At 43.8% G+C, this 21,056-nt stretch overlaps 2 protein-coding genes across 3 annotated transcripts; both read right to left on the reverse strand.

Annotated features, from left to right (window-relative positions):
• Window positions 1-102: 102 nt before the first annotated feature.
• si:ch211-51a6.2 (neurotrypsin) lies at window positions 103-12,135 on the reverse strand. Of its 2 annotated transcripts, XM_068327595.1 has the most exons (16): window positions 11,819-12,134; window positions 11,031-11,248; window positions 9,064-9,103; window positions 7,921-8,846; window positions 6,932-7,174; window positions 6,708-6,846; window positions 6,192-6,367; window positions 4,983-5,130; window positions 4,634-4,812; window positions 4,284-4,425; window positions 3,985-4,199; window positions 3,745-3,886; window positions 2,982-3,254; window positions 2,330-2,452; window positions 1,964-2,244; window positions 103-1,810 (listed from the first exon to the last, which is right to left on the reverse strand). In XM_068327595.1, exons 5-16 carry the CDS (start codon window positions 7,062-7,064, stop codon window positions 1,491-1,493), a joined length of 2,271 nt encoding a protein of 756 aa, XP_068183696.1. In that variant the 5' UTR covers window positions 7,065-7,174; window positions 7,921-8,846; window positions 9,064-9,103; window positions 11,031-11,248; window positions 11,819-12,134; the 3' UTR covers window positions 103-1,490. The 2 variants fall into 2 exon arrangements, with proteins under 2 accessions (XP_068183696.1, XP_068183695.1); XM_068327594.1 differs by lacking the exon at window positions 7,921-8,846 and having other exon boundaries at window positions 11,819-12,135.
• Window positions 12,136-13,386: 1,251 nt separating this feature from the next.
• Window positions 13,387-15,557, reverse strand: chchd1 (coiled-coil-helix-coiled-coil-helix domain containing 1). Its single transcript, XM_068327616.1, has 3 exons — window positions 15,261-15,557; window positions 15,039-15,157; window positions 13,387-14,229 (listed from the first exon to the last, which is right to left on the reverse strand). The coding sequence occupies exons 1-3, from the start codon at window positions 15,391-15,393 to the stop codon at window positions 14,119-14,121; spliced, it is 363 nt and encodes a 120-aa protein (XP_068183717.1). The 5' UTR covers window positions 15,394-15,557; the 3' UTR covers window positions 13,387-14,118.
• Window positions 15,558-21,056: the final 5,499 nt, after the last annotated feature.

Here is a 21,056-nt window from a genome sequence, read left to right on the forward strand (position 1 = left end):
AATACAGTATAGTTTTGAATCATGTCTCAAGGACTCAAGACTTCATTATTACACCAAAGACAAAGAACAGCGGGGAGGAAGATGATATCAAAATAACATGGAAACATCAAATATTGTAAGAAATACATTTATTCTGCTGAATTTTATGATCTTATACAACATGGACTTGGGATGGACTGTGAAGAACGTATTAATCATGTGTTAAATGAAATGCAAAATGACCAAATGACTTCAGGTCAGAGGAGAGACCAGCCTGCTAGTCCCTGTTGAGCGTCTAGTGGTTAAACGTGTCCTGTCCAAATAAATAAAAACAATAAAAACATGAAGACAGCATCAGCAAATACAGAACAGAGCACCAAAAAAATACACATTTTGCTACAGACGTATACACATCAATAGTGTGCAGCGTTATAAAAAAAATCACATGAACTGTGGATTATAATTGTTTTGACACGGCAGACATCATGACCTTTATATGATCAGCTGATAATACACACATTCCCACATCATCCAATACTGTAATATAATAAAAATACCAGAAACAAATGACCAAACAGTGAGCTGAAGGCTCTACTAGAGCAGTACCTGATCGGTTACTCAGCTTTAAAAGCTCTAATTTAACTGAAAAGTATCTTCTGGATGTGCATAGACCCGTTGGACACCACGACTACACATGCATTGGAATTTAGTGTTCTTTTTGTCAGCAATGTTTATTATTCAAGGTGGCTAAACTTGAAGATTCCACCATTGCTTCTCTTCTATTCAATACGTTTCTCTAAGCTCTGAGCAGACAGGCAATCAGGACACATTTTACTGCATGACAGTTGGAATGAAATGTTCTTTTAAAGCCCTGTAATTAGCTTAAATTTGGCAAATAGAAATAATTTGGCAAAAGTGATGACCTTCATCATCAGATGGTTTTTTTTTTCCTGTAAGATGCACATCTGGAATGTTATAATAGAATAAATAAAACATCTGCAGGCACAAAGTCAGTCTCATAAGACGCAGAATCTTTTCACCGGCTCCGACCTGCATGAGCTTCTCATTCACAGACGACTCCAGTGTGATTATAAGGCAAGTATTTTAGTGCATAAGAAAACTAACTGTGCCACGTGCAGCCAGACGAGGTCTTTCAGGCGTCCGCCGGCTTCTTCTTCGACTTCGTTAAGAAATGCTGACGCACATCAAACTGCTTCCATATTGGAGGATCACTTTCAAACATGCTTTTGTGAATATGGAATATGGTGCAGTTTTCAACTAACATCAAATATACAATATACATATACAGCAACTCATTGACCTGAACAAGATTTTAACACTCAACACTGGCTCTGATCAGGATTCCTCAATGAAAACCACAGAACAGAAACAAATGAGGGAAAAGATGGAGAAGAAAAGTCCTTAAAGTCTCAGCACCTGCCTCTTCCCCATCATCATCATCATCATCATCATCATCATTATCATCATCATCATCATCATTATCATCATCATCATCCGATGAAGGGTTTGTTGACAACCTTATCAATCCATCGCAGGAACCTGCTGACACGCGTGTACACACCAGGGAAAGAAGGATTGCCGCAACCGTGACCCCAAGATATGACCCCCGTCAGCACCCATCTGCCCCCTTCCCCCTGGCAAACAAGCGGGCCTCCACTGTCACCCTGGCAACTGTCCACACGGTGGCGCTCTGACAGGCTCCCGGCGCACAGCATGCGGCTGGTGAAACGTTCGTGGTACCGCTTCTTGCATTTCCAGGCTGGAAGGAGAGGCACCCAGGCCTGGAGCAGCGTGCGGGAGTATTCTGAGTCTGATGAAGAAGAAAACAAGTCTAATTTACTCTCATTTACTGGATTAAGAAGAAAATAACCAGATGCCGTGGAAACATACTGAAAAAACTAACTTATTGCCCCATCAGATCCTGTAAAATCACCATATGTTGGTCAGTCATCCACGGTGTTACCTGTGACGCCCCAGCCGGTGATCACACAGGCCGCCGGCCTCTTGTCCCACTTCCTACCCCCTTCCGGTAGACACACGGCATTGGTGTGTGGGTTGAAGGCCACGCAGTTGCCCTCTGCCCCTTTGAGCCTCAGCAAGGCGATGTCATTCTCCCAACTGTGACTGTGGTACTTTTTGTGGATGACGATGCGTTCAGGGGCCAGGGTGCGTTCAAAGTCATCCTGTTCCTCGGTGTGGTAGTCACCCAGACGCAACACGTAGCGGGTGGGGTCTCTGCCGAATCTGCAGGACCACAAACGGAACCCCGAGTGATGGGTGTGCCCTGTCTGTAATGGTGACAGGTGACCACTAGGAGGAGCTGTTTTACCTTTTGAAGCAGTGGGCGGCGGTCACGACCCAGCAGGGACTGATGAGGGACGCGCCGCACAGAGGATGGTTGCCTTTGGACTGAGACCGGAGCCACAGGGACACCTGCCAGGGCCACTCACCCCTGGAACCACATAGAAACAACGGTTTAGTGGACATCAGGGGTGACAAATTCATTTTCACCAAGGGCCACATCAGCATAACGGCCGTCCTCAAAGGGCCGGATGTAACTTAAAAATGTAACTAAATGTAACTCAGTGTAATTTAAAATAAATGTAACTACTCCTTAATGTTAAATAACTCTGAATTTATTATTTATTCAAGTTACAAACCTATTTATTTTTAGACACTCTGACCTTTATGCTCTCGAGGGCCACATAAAATGATGTGGTTGGCCACATTTGGCCCCCAGGCCGTGAGTTTGACACACATGGTGTAGATGGTCTGGAGTATTATCTGGACCTATGCCAAATTGCACACAGTTTTAAAAAACAATACCATGTCTCTATGCATGTACTTTATTTATAGGATGATTTATGATAATTTTTGGAAATTCTTTTACGCAGTTTTTGCATAATTAGGTCAAATTTTTGTGTTAGGATTTCAAGACTGGAAACCAAACTTTCCACTGAACCGCTGTGTGCTTCTCTAACCTCAGTGATTTATCTCCTCCTATGATCCGCCGTCGACGCCGCTGGTTGTTGAGTCTGAAGCCGCAGGTCTGCATGGAAGCGCCCCCTACAGGATCTAAGGTGTAATCGCAGATGACGCCTGCATCCTCACTGTGACGACAGTCGTGACCTTCTTGACCCACAGCCGGACACTGACCCAAGGACAGCTCGGTGCCCGAGCAGCGGACGTTATCCAGGTGAATCGGGCCTTGACCCTCACCGAAGTATGCCATGGATCGAGCTTTAGCCACGCCTCTGGGAGGATAGCATGCAAAGACACACGGCATCGTTATTATATGTTGTGTGAGAATACATTCTCAAGTAATGCACCAAGTATCATTTTTGTGTGTTTTCATTAATTTATTTCTACGTGGTGAAGAAACTATATTAAGATATGTTTACATTTTATTTTTATCCACAAAAAAGAATAAGTACTGTATAATTAAAAACGTCCGCCTAAATACAAACTTAATAGGCATTCTTAGCATAAACTGACTTGTGCTACGTTTGAAAAAAGGTTATTAGTTTGATAACTTTTAAGGTACGTTTGACTAAAGGTAAGTAACGATGTTGGGAGTCCATCCTCAGGGGATCACGAATGATCATCAATGAATAGTTCATAGCAGTTAAGATCCTTCAGACTACTTTTGTTTTCCTACTTTGATTGAATACGTCAAACTTTAACAGTCATTTCTGATCACGCCCCCCAGAGGATGAACCCCAGTGGAGGTGTAGCCCTACTAACGTGAATCCCAGCTGTCTGCAGACTACGGCCGCACTGACGTCGTTCCAGCCGTCATCACACACACTCCCCCACTGGCCGTTGATGAAGACCTCCACTCGCCCCTCCTTCCTGCTCTCCCCGGCGACCAATCGCACCAGAGGACCTGAGAACCGCCGTCAGAGAGAACAACCACACGTTTCATTATTGAGTTTTTAAATACTGGCAGAAAAATACCCAGAAAACGTCATCAGATGCTCTTACCAACCGACGGCCAGAGGCCCGGCATCTCCTTAGCAACGCCCCCCCTCTCACAACGGACTCCAACATCCTCGCTGTGGGAGCAGTCGTGTTGGCCCCACTTGGAGTGTTTACAGCCCATCAGAGTGGATTCTGTCCCCTGACACTGCACCTCATCCAGAAGGATTAACCCCCGACCCTCTTCATACACCCCATCGGGGGCCACATCCGCTCGACCACTGCAGGTAAGACCACAAGACCCTCTGCTGACGTCTGCCTCATCGCCAAAATAAAAGCACCAAAGTGGTTCTGGATGAACTGACCTGAAGCCCAGCTGTCTGCAAACCACCTGGGCGTTGAGCTGGGTCCAGCTGTCATCACAGACGGTGCCCCATTGCCCCTCGTGGTAAACCTCCACCCGGCCCTCCCAGTGATTGTCTGCCCCCACCAGACGGACGGCACCGTCTGCAGACACACGGGAGAAAAGGGACAAATTTACAGATCAGCCGCTGTTTGTTCGAGGTAAATGATGGACAAACACAGGAAACATGTCTAAAATAAAAAGTCAACCTATAAAACCACCAATGCACGTTTGCTGACATCCTCAAAAGTTTACAGTTGGTCTCTTTGCTTTTAACATAGCACCTCTAGATCTCAGGGCATGAAGTCGGACCTGTGTAAGGGTTGCAGGACACCCCCGCGTCTTCGATGTGGTCACAGTTGTGCTGCTCCCAGGTGTTATGAGGACACTCCTCCAGAGAGAGTTCATTTCCTGTACACCGAACCCCATCCAGCCAGATGGGACCGGAGCCCTGGCCGAAATGGGCCCAGGTCCAGGCCTTGGCCATGCCTCTGTTGGTTGGGACAGAACCGTCCATTATTTGGAGCACGGAAACAACCAACTTTAATAAAGTGGCGTCGTTATTGAACCGGCCTGAAACAAGGGCTGCACAGAGACGGGTCTTTGTCGCAGGGCCTTTCATGCTTTTAATTTGAAAGTGTAATCCTGAGTTGGTCCTCACCCCAGATTTAAATGTCGACACACCACCTCAGCGTCGGCGTCGTCCCACTGGTCATCGCAGACGGTTCCCCACCGACCGTCGTGGTACACCTCAACCCGACCCTCAAAGTCCTCCAGGCCTCCCACCAGCCTCATGGGGATCCCCATACCTGAGGAACAAGAGTCAATAACACACACACACACACACACACACACACACACACACACACACACACACACACACACACACACACACACACACACACACACACACACACACACACACACACACACACACATACACACACATTAGCAAAACGTGGTGGCGTTTTGTTGTTTTTTTTTAAAGAAAGCTTCCAGACTCTGGTTCGTGTGCTGGTGGTTGTATTTTAGTCAGCAGTACAGTATGTCCGAACAAAGACACTCTGTAAAAAGAAAAGTTGGTTTATCTATTTTGGTTCTTTGGAAGGATTGTGGGAAATGTGCTGATGGTTATTCTTAGTGGAGGCTACATATTAGTTTACCTTAAGAATGTGTCCACTAACTTCTGCTGTGTGTGAAGGACCCATGAGTCTCCATCCAAACAGAGGACATGTTTAACTAATAGTACCACTAGCCTGTTGAAGCTAAGTAGGATTGATTGTCTCCTATGTTGTAATTACAATTCATTTTATATTTCTTTTCTACTTTCAGGAATGCAGATATTTGTAATCTTCCAAAAACTTTCAAAAAAGCCAGAAAGACACGACATGTGACATTTACCAGATTTATAAGTGGCTTGATAACACAGTCTTAGTGAATCCTGGCTTCTGATTGGATGCAGGGATTCGATTGATACCTGTTAAATTGTTTACATTTACAGGAGCAATAAATGTTTCCATTGCATAAGGATTAAACACATGACGGTGGTGCAGATCTTAGTCCAACTCGTAGCTGTTACCGGGGAAACATCGTTTTGGCTTGGGAAAAATTTAAAAATTATTAATAATTTTTAAAAAATTACTAATTATTTTTTAATTTAAATTTACCTTAAAAAATGTAAAAATTCTAAATTAAGCTTAAATTTTTAATTAATTAATTTATTTTCATGGTCATAATTTGGATGAATTCCTAACTGAGGACTAACTGGAGGTTCTGGTCTTACTGGTTTTGCCCCAGCTGCTCTACTTTCCTTCCTGTTTCCACGCCTCACATAAAGAGTTCCCTTCGAGGTAACCATTCTTCTGCACACCTTCTGGCTCAGCGCAAACCACTCCTGCTTCGTTGCCATGGTTGCAGTCACTGACGATAAACTTCCTGCTTCGGCACTCCAGGAGGGAATTCTCGTTACCCAGGCAACCCAGGCGCTCGTAGTGGAAGACGGAACCCGGGCCGTAGTAGGAATGCTGCAGGGCCGTACCGATCTCACTGCAGGGGCAGAAGAACAAGATGTTCTTATTTCAAACAAGTAGATGCAAACTGCACAGGAAATGGTGATGGTACAGTAGCTAAGCGACAAGCTGCGACCTCATAACTGTCATTCTGCTTTTGTCCACCAGGTGGTGCTGAAGGTACAGATCCTATTTTTGCAAATTTGATACTGATAATGGTATCGGTTGACCCAACAAAATCAAACTAACCCATCAGAACTCCTGGCTCTGTTGGGGACAGTTACCATGGAAATGCTGGGGTGGGTGTTGGGAATTGGATGCTTAATAATTCAACCATTGGCGTCAGAACACGTCAGACGCCACAACGCTTCTCTTACCCCAGTCCAAGCTGCCTGCATATGACGCTGGCGTCGCGGTCGTTCCAGTGCGTGTCACACACTGCCCCCCACTGGCCATTAAGGTAAATCTCCAGACGCCCACTGTTGCCCGATGACCCCCCCACCAACCTGGCAGCACCTGGCAGCAAACCACAGGAGTGAGGAGGGGTGATGGATATGTTAAGACAGATGTAACGTGTTCGTGCCCCCCCTCCTTGGCTCACCCTGACGACAGTCGCAGTATGCCCAGCTGATGGCGCCCGACGTCTGCCTGATGAAGCACCACGGCTTCACGTCTCGGTCGGGATTCCTGCAAAAGCTGTGTTCCCCCAGGCCTCGGCCCGGATACTGCTGCATGTAATCAGGGAAGTCGGTCCACTTCAGGCAGGGGGAGCCCGAGTCTGACTGGGAAACCGCGCCGTTGTAGTAGCCCAGCTGTGTGAAGTCTTCTGAGCAGGACGGAAGAGCTGCAGATGAAGAGCATCAGTCGGTTAGAAAGACCCTGTGAAAACACTGAGACATCCTTTATAGAATTACTTTAGCAGCACCACTGCTGACCCAAAAGGTACCAGAAATGTGGTTCCAGAAGGTCAGAACCATCTAGATCAGACCATGAACGTTAAAACCAAACTGGACCTTTTGGGTGAAGCTTGGATGTAGATGTTCCAAATGGATTAAGATCCCAAACAGACCCTCAGAGTCCATCAAGGCCCAGTTCCAGAAGAAGTCCTGGATCATTCCAGAGACCGTCACAGTCACATGACTGGAATCCACAGAGAATCCGTGGTGGGATTTGATGCAGGTAATCCAGGAATGTTCCAGAACTGGCCTCTCTCTGTGAGGAATGGGTTAAGATTCCCGAGGAACGCTGCCAGACGCTGGTCTGGACGGCGTGATAGCAGCTAAAGGGTTTCTAGAAAGAACTAGAGATGCTGCAGGAATCAGCAAAAGTAGGATTTTCTGCTTGTACTTTGTGTTTTATGGAGAGTTTTAAAAGGTTTTCTGTTTGATTCGGTTTTTTTAGAACAACTGATTAACAGTGTTTCCCAGAAAACCTCATGTACAATAGAAGATGAGTCCTTTAGATTCCAGCTGCAAATGGTTAAGAGTGGGTGAAATTGATATATGTGTGTGTGTGTGTCTGTGTCTGTGTGTGTGTGTGAAGCGGTGACATCTCCTCTTCCCAGGAAGAGCTTTTATAGATCTCCTTTACCGTTGGCAGAGCTCCGAGTTGCTCTTAAGTGTCTTCCCTGCAGTTCAGCCGGAGTTCCAGAGTCTTGTTAAAGCAGCAGCTGCCCTCCAGATGGAGGCGTCTGACTCCGGATTCATGCATCTCGTTTCCTCCCATCGCTACGGGAACCGACCTGAATCCTGAAGCCGATTCGGTTCTCACAGTCACAGCCAAACATCGTGAGGAACCGATTCTTCTCAAGAGTCTCCAGACTAAAATCAATGATGGTCATGAGATTAAATCCCACCAACCACAGGCACACTTAAGCACAAAAGGTAACAAAAGATGACATGAGGGGAAATAAAAGTGTTATCTATTCATAAAACACTTCTAAAATGTAATTTTACTCATTTATTTACAATTGATTTTAAATATTCTGCTGCTTTTGTGAACCCTTGACTTTTTGGAACCCGTTCCAAGCAGGTCTTTATCCTCCTCATCTCTCTAGACATCGTTTCAAGTTACAGAAACCTTCTGAGCTGTAAATATTGATATGTTGCATTCGAGCACCTCAACATTTATCTCATCTGCGGTGGGACTATTGACAGGTTGGAGTCAGAGCAGCTTTGACTCCATTAGTGGTGAACGCTCTTCCATGGAGATGGTTACATCTTCAGGGACAGCTCTGCTTTAAGTGGGAGCCTTTGGAGCAGGATGGTGGGGGGGCTGGACAGTAAACCACACCGGTTTACTGGAGGTAATGAGACTGGGAGTGCTGGTAACAGCAGATAGAGGAGCATAAAGGCCGGTCTGTAGGGGACAAACTAGATTAGGATGTGGGCTGAAGGCGACTGGTGATCCGGTCTGAGGTCTGAGTGGGTCCAGGTCTTCGACACCGAATGAGGAGAAGCGTTTCTTCATTCCTTCTGCTGTTGTTCAGGGATTGTTTGCTGGAGTATCGAGATTTCCTGGAGGAAAACAAGTCCAAAGGCATGCGAGAGCGTTTCAAGCCCCGACACATGATTGTGGATTAAATGACTCCTGAGCATTAACGCCAATCCTGCAGGACTTGAACTGTGTTTCCAGACTTGTTGTCTCGATGCCTTCCGCTCATGAAACGTTCTGCAGCCTTGGCTTCACACTGGGGGTGCTAACGACTGAACGTGCCCTCCAGACGACCCTTACCTGCACCCTGCTTGGTCCTCAGGTGTCCGCCTTCGATTTCCTGCGGAGGAAAACACAATATCATATAGCTACGCATGTCTTCTCTCCCTTCATATCACAAACATCTTTCCTAGACTTGTTGTTGGTATTTTGATTTTGACAAGTTTGTGGAGAACTCAAAAAAAAAGACTACTAATGTTGTAAGAAAAAGTGACCAGCAGGTGTCCCACAAGGTCTGGTCCCATCGTAGGAGGTTCAAACAGGGCTGTGGCTGAAAAAAATTAATCATTTAATGGGATTTATCTTTTTAATTTAGCATTTTCAGCACCAACCAATAGGAGCTCCCCTGACTTAGCAGTGAAACGGTGAGTTTGGATCCATCAGGTGAACATTTATCCCTCCAGAACTCTTTATCACAACCTGGATGGAGGAGAATCTACAGCAACGGGCTGCAAAAGGTTTCCAGCATGATATTTGTCAGGGACATTTTTGTCACCATGATCATATTTTGATTTGGTTTTTGTTGCAGATGGCTTCTGGACCTGCAAGAGTTTCTAAACGGAGGTGTTTCCCTTTCACACTTATCTGCAGTGATACGATATAAAACGAATAAGGAACAGACTTTGACCTGCTGATAATGAGAAGCAAACAGAAGGAGAGCTGCTGAAGGAGTGAATGAATGAACAACCTGCAGCATTTGGTTGTTTTATCTAATATTTTCTGCGGAGCGTTGAATCTGAACGGACAGACTGCGGCACTGAAACGCTGACTGTGTGAGTCTGAAGCTGTGAAGCCTGCAGGAATTACAACCATGTAAATGGGCCGCGTTCACCGTGTCATTGTCCTCCAACCAGTACTTTACACCTCCTACACCTCCTTCCAGGGACACAGTTCTCCCAGCGGAGACATGATCGCCATCCATCAGCCTCTAAAGCTGAGGATGAAGCCTTTTAAACACCGACAGATTGTTCACACATCATTCTGTCCTTTGTCATTTGGGTCTTTACACCCGATTGCCGACTACTTATGATTTGATCAGTAACTTTTTGCAGATATCAGAAAAAATGTAGGAGGGGAAAAAAACATGAAAACCGATGAGGATTATTCTTATTCACTCAGGATTTTGTTATCTTACAGTAGACTTATTTTATTTTATATAACTTGTTTTATTATATGGTAATTTGGATGAAAAGGAGCACAATCCAGACACTATTTAATATTTTTAATAATAATAAATAGTGTTTTTTTTTGCTCTTCAGTGATTGTTGTTTTAATTTTCACATCTTTCTTGAGGTCGATTTTATTTTCTGGATCATAAATGAAAAAAACAAAAAAACCTAAATACTTTGAACATAAAACTTTCTAGACACAACAACCAAGTTGCTGCTTTTACTATTTATGAACTGTAGTTATCATTTTGTGAGTGGAGTTTGTCTCAGATTAAACACTTTGCTTTTTCTCAAGTTTATCTTTCAAACCAGAGAGGTGCTTTCTTGATATTTTGTAAATCTTAAGCATTTGACTTAGTTTTAATTTTGAAGATAATCACTGTACAAATAAATAGAATTGCAACTGAATGGGGATAATTTATTGATTTAGAACCTGAAGCTTATTTCTCCATACAAGCGATTAAAGCTGAAGCATCCTGAGGATTTCACCACAACTAAGTCTTCTTTCAAGAAATTTATAACACCACAGCTGGTCTCAAAAATCTACAGCATATCATACAAACACATCAAACTATTTCATTTGCCAATATTTTAGAGGAATATGGAAATAATAACAGATTATTTCCCAAGAATCAATCAGGAAACTTTCAGAAACGTCAGCGCCGGAGAATAAATATCACTCCTCTGCTGCTCACACGGGATATTCGGTTAAATCGGATGTCAGGGACAAACAGAACGTGAGGATCCGGGTCCAGACTGAATGCCAGGCGGTGAACATCAGCTTTATTTAGACCGGAGGTTCCGCCGCGGCGCGCTCACCTCTGCGCGCACCAACAGGGCCAGGAGCAGACAGCAGGGCACGGCTTTCCTCCAGTCCATCCTGCTGAAGGAACCATCTCCTCCACACCTCCACTGGCACACCTTCCCCGGGTAATCTGTCCTCTCTCTCCTCTGGTCGGTGGGAAAAACACTCAAAAGTCCGCTCGGAACGCAACTCCGGACGTCCAACCCGCTGCAGAGCTAAAAATGACGCGCCGCTGGTGGAGACAGGGCAAGCGGATAACTCTCTCTCTCTCTCTCCCTCTCTCTCTCTCTCTCTCTCTCTCTCTCTCCCTCACACACACACACATACACCCACACACCAACCCCCCCCCCCCATAAATCAAAGGTGCGAAATCCTCGCGCCGTGTGACATTAATCGTTGCACTTTCCGATACTTATAATAGTCGCTTTATGACGGTCTATCTTAAGGCGCCAGATATATGAAATACAGTAGAAGGATAACATGACGAGTGCAGAAAATTCCCGAGGTCCTTGAACACCTCATGAAGCTACAGAGCAGAACCGTCATAGAAAAACTTTATTCTCAGGAAAATTCATTCATCTGGGAACTTTAAAATTGATGTGTCCAATAAAACTCAGACCTTAAGTTCTGGTCTACAGTTTCTGCTTAGATGTAAACTATTGTTCTTTAAAGTAATCAATGGAGTTTTTGATGTTGGTTCACCCTGTCCTGTAGTGTAGTGGACATCCGTCCAGAATCCAACCATCAAACCGACCGACTGACCGGTTTACTGACTGTAAACAAAGCTGTGAACCAGACTCACGCTCCCGTTTGTAGCTGGCCGTGTCGCGTTGAAAACCTGATGACGCTGAAGTCTTGCCAGGATGAGCAGCAGAGGTCAGATTCTAGCAGCAAGCAGCCGCCAGGAACGAGTTCCAGCAGCCAGGAGTGGAAATGAGACGAGTCTGGATCTCCAGTGCTTCGACCACAAGAGTTAAAAAGTATGTGAAGACTTTTAAATATTGGAATTCAGCATTTCAGCTTTTGACTGAGGTGATCTCCAGAGAGTTCAAGACCTTATGGTACCGGATCACGGTTGTTCAATCGGAAGTTACACTCACTGATGGTCGAGTTCTGATTCCTGAGGATCTGAAACCAACAGCAGCAGAAAATTTCATCATGTCCGAGACAACCGGGAGCGTCCGCTGGTGATTAGAAGGGCAAGGCCACGATTCCAAAACCATCAAAGAGTCCGATAGGCCCGATCTGGATGGATATCTTCTGACCCACTCATTGTTTATCCTGGCGACCTCTCACAAACATGTCATTACAGATCTTGATGTCGATGGTATCATCAAACAGAAATCCTCCCGGGACATGAGAATCAGAAGCTTCTCATGTCGGGAGATGGATCCTGAAGATAGCGAGGATTTCACAGATCCTGCTTGAACGGCTCAAGGACTGTCTGTGTTCGGATCTCAACAGGGCATTACACCCAGACCTCATGTCTGAGACGATCTTTAGAAACAGTCGCTGATATTTATGAGTAATATGTTGCAGATCCTATGTTGGGATTCCTCATTGCAATCCATCAAAGCCTGAATAATGAAATCCCACAGATTAGATTGATTTTGTGGTCGAGATCATATCATGCTCCACAATCAGAGCAAAACCACAAAGATATTTCACTAATGGAAAAACGCGATGGCTCAGCAGTGATGACCCGGATCAGGAGTGGCTTCAATGGTGGTAAAGATTTCACACTTTGTTCAGTCTGAGCCACAACGTCATGGATTTAGCAGTGTTGGTTGGTAAATCCATCCATCAAACAAACAAACAACATGGGATTGGAGAAAACAACCTCAAAGGTGAGAAACATGGATCCATTCGAAAAGAGGGAATAAACCAGAAGCCTAAAGTCATGTGTTGTGTGCCAGGGAGACAACGATGGCTGCGGGCTGTGGAGTTTCCTCTGAGGTCCAAATGTTTGGGAGGAAGTGATAAGCAGGGTGGGGAAAATGGTTCTGGATAATGACAGGCAGATAAACAAGAACACGGCAAAAACACCACGTTCTGACAATGGGGGGTGCAAACAAATGGTACACAATCTTCCCTGCGCCTGAGAAAAAACAAACAAACCCCGAATCCAAATCCACACTCAGAGCATCATTCAAACAAATATTTGTTGTAAGTAAATTAAAGGTGGGACGTAGCAACAGAGGAAGATAACAACTTAAAGCACGTCGGAGTTTCAGATCAGAGGAGCGATAAGACTTCAATGTCTGCTCCATGCATCCAGCAGCAAAGTCGCAGTCGGAAATTCTCTCTGTGACTCTGCAGCGAAGCGACTTTACGTCCCAGATGGATGGTTAGAATTCACATGAAACAAACTGATTCAATCACCCTTTATTTTATGGGACACACGACACCAAAAATATCATGATATGACGCAAAAACAGAAATCAATCAAGCTTAGTTTGTTTTTTTTAATAAAATGTGATGAATGTGGAAAAAAACAACCAACAAACTGCAAATTTGAATCAAAGTAATTGGCTACGAATAAATCTTTGATGTCATTTCTCTCTCTGGATTGTCTCCAGACCGCTTCCAAATGATCAGATAAATAAAATAACTCAAATCCATTCAGGAATATCCAGAACCCCGTGGACATTTTATTTAATTTTATTTTGGGAATCTATGCAACCCTATCTGTTTGATTTTTATCCCTACATCGGTCTCGGCTTCTACGGGAATGACGATGCACTAAGTGTTCAGTGATGGCCGCCAGATCCCGGTCAGGAGGCATGAAACCCAAGAAGAATAATTCCATCACATCTACTAATAACATCTCTGCTCTGAACGAGACCACTTTGCTAAATTGGATCGAGACAAAATGGCATCATTTCCAGCGGGGCCGGTTAAGGACACGAGCAGAACGGTTCAAGCAATAAAAACCCGGCGTGTTGTGAATATTAATGCTGCTCCGTTTCGAGCAACACCATCAAATGAATAAGATTTGGTGAGCTGACATGATGCAGTGTTTATGAGTCCGCTGCACCCTTCTGTATTTATGCAGAGTCCACCTCAATCCGATGAGAAATCCATCATGAAAACGTTTCCATCCTAGATCTCAGTGCGCAGGTTGGGAAATCTCTTCAGCAGGATTGTGGCCTCTTCTGAGGAAAGATTTTTTCCCTGTGAGCTGTCTTCCTTTCTGGTCTTCCTTGAGGCAGCCTGTGGAAGAGGGAGATGATTTGTTACCGAAGCGTTTGAATCCAGTAATGCATTAAGTTCATCTCGGAAACATTTGCATTTTGGCAGCCGAGCCAAGAGGAGAGTAACAGAGAGCAGCAGCCAAAGGATTTTGGATTCATCTGTAGAGTTGAGAGCAGCTTGATTCAAGTTAGACAGGTTTTACTTCTATATTTCAACAAGTAGGTATTTATGATCTTCAGGACCACTTTCCTCTTCTCGAGTCACGTTTTGCTTAATTTTTTTTAAACGTGTAGGTCAGGGTTGTCAAACTCATTTTCACCGAGGGCCACATGAGCATAATGGCTGTTCTCAAAGGGCCAGGTGTAACTAATAAATGTAACTCAATGTTATGTAAAATGTAAAAATCTATTGCTTAAAGCTAAATAGCTCTAAACTTAACACTTATTCAAGTTACAAATATTAGTTGCACAGAAAAAATATATTTTTTGTTTCTGTTATAAAATAAATCCTTTTGTGAGGTTATAAAAAACCCCATAAATCCATCCATCAAGTATCAAACTATTCAAGCGAATAAAGAAAAATAACATCAAACACAAGTTAGGACATTAACTTTGTTCAAAACGTTTTTATCGGAGTTAAAATGTGCTTAATTACTACATTGTGGAAAATGTAGTTTTGGTCAAAGCACACTTTTGACCTATTTATTTTCAGACACTGACCTTTCATGCTTTTGCGGGCCAACATTTGGCCCCCGGGCCTTGAGTTTGACACAAGTGATGTAGGTAGATCGGTGTACCGGTACCGGTACCGGCTGTAGGTGGACGTACCTGATTCGCTTGTACACAATCCTGGAAGGATTTGATCTCAGGAGAACACATGTCGTCCAAGAAGTTGTTCCGTTTCCAGCAGGCCATCATGACGGTCATCTCTGTGATGCAGGACTGCTCTGTGGACAACAAGGGCCACGGTTACCGTTTGCGGGTTTTAAAAAAAAAATCTATTTTACAAAATATCATTGGCGAACTGTATTAATATGAATTCATTCTTACGTCCTTTCCCCGATTTGCGGTTAGCTACAAAATCCTTCAGAACCAGAGGCTTGTTGGGTTTGAGGGCTGGTTTTCCGTTCTTTTTGTTGATCAGCCTGTTGACCTTCTCCTGGATGCTTCGACTCGCCGCCATTTTTATTTTTAAAACTATTCTCCTTCTCACTAAACCTCCCCGAGAAACGCGGAAAGATGCTGCTTCACTGCGCTGATAGCTGGAGCCCCCCCTGACCGAAAAGAGAAGGGAAAAAAGTAATAACCAGACTTCCTCGATCGGGGAGATCAGTGCGGCGCCATGTTTTGCCGTAAAGCGCAGAAGGTGCCGTGAAACTGACGTAAAACCGTTTGAAACAACCGCTATACGTTAGGAAGTTACGGAAGTGTTCTGTTATGACGTAATTTTGATAATATAATAAACAGTTAATAAAGTAAACAGTAAATTAATAATAATAATTATTAATAATTTCACATTAATAATTATCACATTAAACAGAAATATAAAAAGTAAATAAAAATAAGAATAAATGAATAGCGAATTAAAAAAGGTAAATTAATTAACAAATAAAAAAAAGAGATTTCCTAAAACTGTGAGAAGGGTCAGTCTTTGTTATACTTTATGTTTCATCAGCTGCTGTTTTTCCATGATTCTTTCTCTTAAATTAATTCTAGTGAATACTTAGAGAATAAATTACTGAAAAAATATGCCAGAATTATCTTTATTTTATTTATCTTTTATTTTTATTTATTTATAAAATTTATTTATATAATTTAGAATATAGGGAATTTATTTATTCATAGAATTAATAATTTCGTGAACTTTTCAACAGCTGAACAATACATTTGACTAAATTTGTGCATATTACTTTTTAAATTATTAAAATGTCATACTTTTTGTAAAAAAAAAAAAAAAAGAATTGGACAGAAGAGAAATCTGGTTTGTGGATATGTTTCTTCATGCATATGTAATGGGGAACAATTTATCTCCATCTGCACACATTTTTAGTTGCCCTAAAACTGCATCATAATTTACTCTTTTTTTTTTACATATTAGAAACCATTAATTGAGAATCATATCTTTGGACACAATTTTTTATTAAGTATTTACATTAGAAATGGAAAACAAAGCCGGTTTAGTTGATTAACTGAGCTAATTGATCAGAGTAACAGTACACAAATGGCTTCTTGAACCTGATATGAAGAGGTTTATTAAAAATATTTAAGCCTTCCTGTGATTATAATAAAGAGATATTCTCTATCACCTCCAGGAGTGAAGGCCTCTGTTCTGTATTCTTCTGGCTCTCGGCCAATGGCTTCATGACATTTGGAGGGAAATGCAGGGCAAGTCTTAACATCAGCCTGTTTCAGAGGGCATGCTCAGCGTGGATACCACGTCAGCGTGTATCAGAGGTGATATCCTGTCAGATGAGATCAGGTTCAGCTCTGCAACATCAGCCGATGTCAGGAGAAACAACACATTGTCGCTCACAATTCAAACTTTTCCAGTGTGTTCACAGACTCTCCAGAGAAATGCAGGCCCTGCTTCCTCACAGCTTCCTCACCAGGACTCTTCATCAGAACGGCTTCTGCATGGATGGTTGAACAGCTTCTGAAGCCACACCTTTTCTGGTGTCATAATAAAAATAACTTTATGAAACTGATGATGATTCACACCCAGTTCTTGCTGACATAGACGAGGAGGTGAACATGTTTGACCTCTCAAGTATTTCTAGAAGCGTGTTCAGACCCGATATTAATTTGATCCAAGTGGGCGAAGTGTTCCTTCATCTGAATACCAGGACCTAAGTTTCTTTTCCATCCCTCCAAGATTCACGTTAATTCATTCAATAGTTTTCTGAATTAACTCATGTGAAAATATGAGGCGATGCGAACAAACTGTCACATTAAACCTCCTTTATTTGGTTCCCAAGCTAGTCTTAACCCCAACCTTAACCCCAAAGAACGTCCATCTCGTCAAAGTCTATCTATACTGTCCCAAGGGTTTCAACAAAAATGGGGCCACATGCAATCTTTCAAATTAAAATTGTAATATTGCGAAACTTTCACGTCCTTGAGTTTCCAAAAGTACATTCCTGCCACTGTCTGCCTGGAAGACGTGAGGTATTCTCTTTGTCTCTGCACGTTCCTCACCTGGAGGACATGTTGGAGACTATCTAGCTGTCTGTACTGGCAGAATTGGGCTTGATTCTGTGCCAGGATCAGTCCACCCCGACACCACAGAACAGCACAGACAACAGCGCTGGGGAAAAGAGAGGAGAGAAGCCTCGTTTGACCTTCAAGACCCCCGACACACTCAGAGAAGCACAAATAGAATGACAGAAGTGGCTTCAGAGTCTTTTGTGTGGCTTGAAGAGGACGGATAAATCACGCTGACGGTGTTTGAGCATTCTTTAAATGTGCTGATGAAGTAGTTTACATGTCCCTGTTGACCCCCAGCAGACACAGTTTTAACATTCCTTAGTTTAGTTGATTAACTATTATTCTTCTGTTTGGTGTGGGTTTTTTTGTTTTTGTTTTTACTGATTTTTCATTTAGGTGGCAAAATCCCATTGAGATGTGGGAGCTCTTCGGCAGCATGGATTTAAAGTCTCGTGTTTTCTTTGGGGAAATCCTAATCCTTGGGACAAACGGTCAACTTGTAACCATGGAAACTTAAAAAAAAAAAAAAAGCGATAGAAGTTCAAATAGCAAACGGTCCCACTTCAGTCTGGAAAGTTTCGCTCAACAACACAGAAAAGTGATCGAGATCAAAATTCGAAAATCAAATTTTGTAACCCGGATGCGGATGTAAAGACTTGGTTGTGACTTGTTTAAAATGACTTAGTTTCCTTTCTTTTTTTATGTAGTGAAATCAGAATTAATAGTTGATGGTTTTGATTATTGTTTATTGACACATTTTAAGAGGACCCCTGACGTCTGATTCAGCAGCGAAGCTCTAGTTGTGCTTCCCACAGCTACCTATAGATGGCGGTAGAACTTACTATTGTGATTCTTATTTACCATGTCAATTTTATTCCATTTATACATATAAATAGACATATTTATAATTCGGAATATCATTTGACCTCCAAAATATTCTGAATTTTTGCTGCTCCTCAGGTCCATCATCAAGCGGTTCATCAGATGTTTCTTCTGCTCCTCAGGATCGGGGTCCATTGGGCGTTGGGAAAAGTTGAGGGAATGCCTTTCAGCATCTCGGCCTCACCGGCTACAGCATGACCTTTGACCCCTTCAGCCTTGTTTGCCTCCAGCGCCCTAGAGTCTGACTGCGGTCCTGAAAGCTCTCTGCAGATCTGCATGCAGAGGCCAGGCTGGGTCAGCTCTGCTTTGTTATATTTCCGACTGGTCCTCCAGGAACCGGCCAAACTTCAGCTGCTGCTGACAGAAGCAACTCCTCTGTGCTCTGACATTTAGTGAAGGTTCCTAAAGTCATTTTTCCAGCAGTGTAATACTTCATCAAGCATTCTGAGACAGTTGGGTGTAGTTTTGTGTGAACACCTCCAGACTGACTCCTTCACACCCACGACCTGTAGAAACTGGCCTGATGCGGGGAGTCCATGTCGGAATGAGTTTTTATGGATTATAGATACTTAAGGATGAGCTGGAGTCTTCTATGACAGGTCTGTGTGGGCCCGGATGAGTCAGCTGTAGTGCATGTGTGTGTGTGTGTGTGTGTGTGTGTGTGTGTGTGTGTGTGTGTGTGTGTGTGTGTGTGTGTGTGCCTATCTTTTGACTGGATAATTAATAGGGGCACAGGGTGTGTGGAAAAGCAACAGCTGGTCTGGTGCACACTGGAGAAGAGGCATTGTGTGTGTGTGTGTGTGTGTGTGTGTGTGTGTGTGTGTGTGTGTGTGTGTGTGTGTGTTGTTGTCTAGAGGGAATCCACGTCCCCCCCACCCGATGAGCGGCGGTCCACAGTCACAGCTGTTTGCCACAGAGTGACTGAATGTAAAGTGTGTGTTTTGGCTGTCAGCTGGTTACACCAGTCGGACCAGAGAGATGACAACACACACCAGTGACTCTCCAGTCCACCTCAGATTCTGAGATCAGGACTGAACATTAAAACCCTTTTTTTGCTTCAACTGCAGCTGCAGTGAAGATTTGAGAGTAAGTGAAGGAATAAAGGAACAGATGAAGGCAGAGAAGAGCTTTTGGTTGAAATGAAGCCAAAGGGAAGTGAAGGACGGATGGAGGGAACGCGTCAGACTCCTTCCGGCTGTCGGACTGGATTGATGACCCCGACGGGACCATTAGCCAAGGAGATGCGTGTCCCGTCTGGAAAATACCGGCACGCCAACCACCGACGAGCGTCCACAGATGAGTGATCTCGCATGAAATCCAAAGATGTTCCTGCTGGACGTCCAGTTAACACCACTGTTTATACTCCAGTGCATTAGAGTCTATTATGCTGCTGCATGATGAAGAGTAGCTCCTGAATACTAATCTGGCTTTAGATGAGTCCATACAGTCATACAGCCTGAGGTGATGCGGTCAGGGACCTGCTTTATTTTAGGCATTGGAGGGAACAGCTTTGGCATCTTTGTGTTTGAAGAAATGTACCTTTTTCTTTCCAATAGCGATCAATCAATGTTCAAAGTTTCATATCCATTTCATTGATCTCAAAGCGATCATTAATCTAGCATCAAGTGCTTAAAATAAATAAACCCTAAGACCCGGAGGCCCTGCCTGTGTTCTACTACTGCACTTCTGTGGTGCAGCTCTTCATGAGATTCCAAAAATAGCAACGTTAGCTCTACTTTCCCCTGTCTGGGCAGTAGATGCTGCTTTCATGGGAAATAACTGAGCTTCACAGAATTCAGACGCAGCGGGTTCAGAAAAATCTGTCCCGTAAATGTCTGTTTCTTCAGAATTTATTTAATTTTACTTGTGGGAATAAACCAACATCCAGCTAGCGGAGCGTAGAAATGCTCACCTCGGAATCTGGTCGGCGCCCTCTAGAGGTGGAGACGTGCATCAGCTCCTGCAGACCATTGTTCATGATCTCCATGTGACTGCTGCTCACGCTATAAGCAGGTTTAGACCACAGAAGCATCATAAAGAGACAATCCATTAGGATAAGCAGCAGCAGACCCTAATTGAACACACTCTGATGTGCCATGAAAATGTTTTCTCATGATCTGCTTTCCTCCAAATTGATCCCCGATGCCTTAGATTACCCAACTCAGAACGGAAAGTGTATCCTAGGAGCGCATGGTCTCCAATTAGATTGTCTGCCGCTGTGATTTGTTTCGCCTCGGGAGGAACAGAACACTCACTTTGTCGAAGGGAAAACGTTAACAGCTGAGCGGATGTTGCGTTCAAACTGTCAAATAATCCAACCAATCAGCTGCTGCTGCTTCAGGCCTGTCTGAATCCAAGCAGGGGTTCATGTAAAGTTTGTGGTCTGGTTCCTAGAGGAGCGCCTGGAGGTGATGCTCGGTTCAGACGTGTTTCAGCTCACAATCGCTCGTAGCTACTCGAATTGGGAATGACCCCCTGACCCCATTAGCAACGCTGTCAAGCGAGTGCCAATCAAAAGCTTTGAACCAGAAATCTCAAGTGTGGAGGAGCTGCAGAAGCTTCTTGATTCTGTCCTCGATGATCCTTTAAACCCTACGCAGCTCATGCAACACACACAATACACACTGACACGCAAACCTATAACCCACAGCTTGGGGTCTGCAGCAATGTTTGAGGCCCTCTATGAGGCGATAAAGGTGCAAACACGCCCCCTGTTGGTCAGACAGAAGAAGCACCTCCATCTCTATTCCTTCTTTAGCT

The sequence above is a fragment of the Antennarius striatus genome, chromosome 11, assembly GCF_040054535.1.
Source record: "Antennarius striatus isolate MH-2024 chromosome 11, ASM4005453v1, whole genome shotgun sequence".
In the NCBI taxonomy this organism is placed as follows: domain Eukaryota; kingdom Metazoa; phylum Chordata; class Actinopteri; order Lophiiformes; family Antennariidae; genus Antennarius; species Antennarius striatus.

Bases quoted from the DNA above. Each gene is read 5' to 3' on its own strand.
- chchd1 (XM_068327616.1), bottom strand. From the start codon at position 15,393: ATGGCGGCGAGTCGAAGCATCCAGGAGAAGGTCAACAGGCTGATCAAC. The intron at 15,158-15,260 runs GTAAGAATGAAT...TGTTGTCCACAG, and splicing joins CCGCAAATCGGGGAAAGGAC to AGCAGTCCTGCATCACAGAG. The intron at 14,230-15,038 runs GTACGTCCACCT...CCTCTTCCACAG, and splicing joins ATTGTGTACAAGCGAATCAG to GCTGCCTCAAGGAAGACCAG.
- si:ch211-51a6.2 (XM_068327594.1), bottom strand. From the start codon at position 11,090: ATGGACTGGAGGAAAGCCGTGCCCTGCTGTCTGCTCCTGGCCCTGTTG. The intron at 5,131-6,191 runs GTGTGCAGAAGA...CTTGTTCCTCAG, and splicing joins GGTTTGCGCTGAGCCAGAAG to GTATGGGGATCCCCATGAGG. The intron at 4,200-4,283 runs GTCAGTTCATCC...TCTTACCTGCAG, and splicing joins TGCAGACAGCTGGGCTTCAG to TGGTCGAGCGGATGTGGCCC.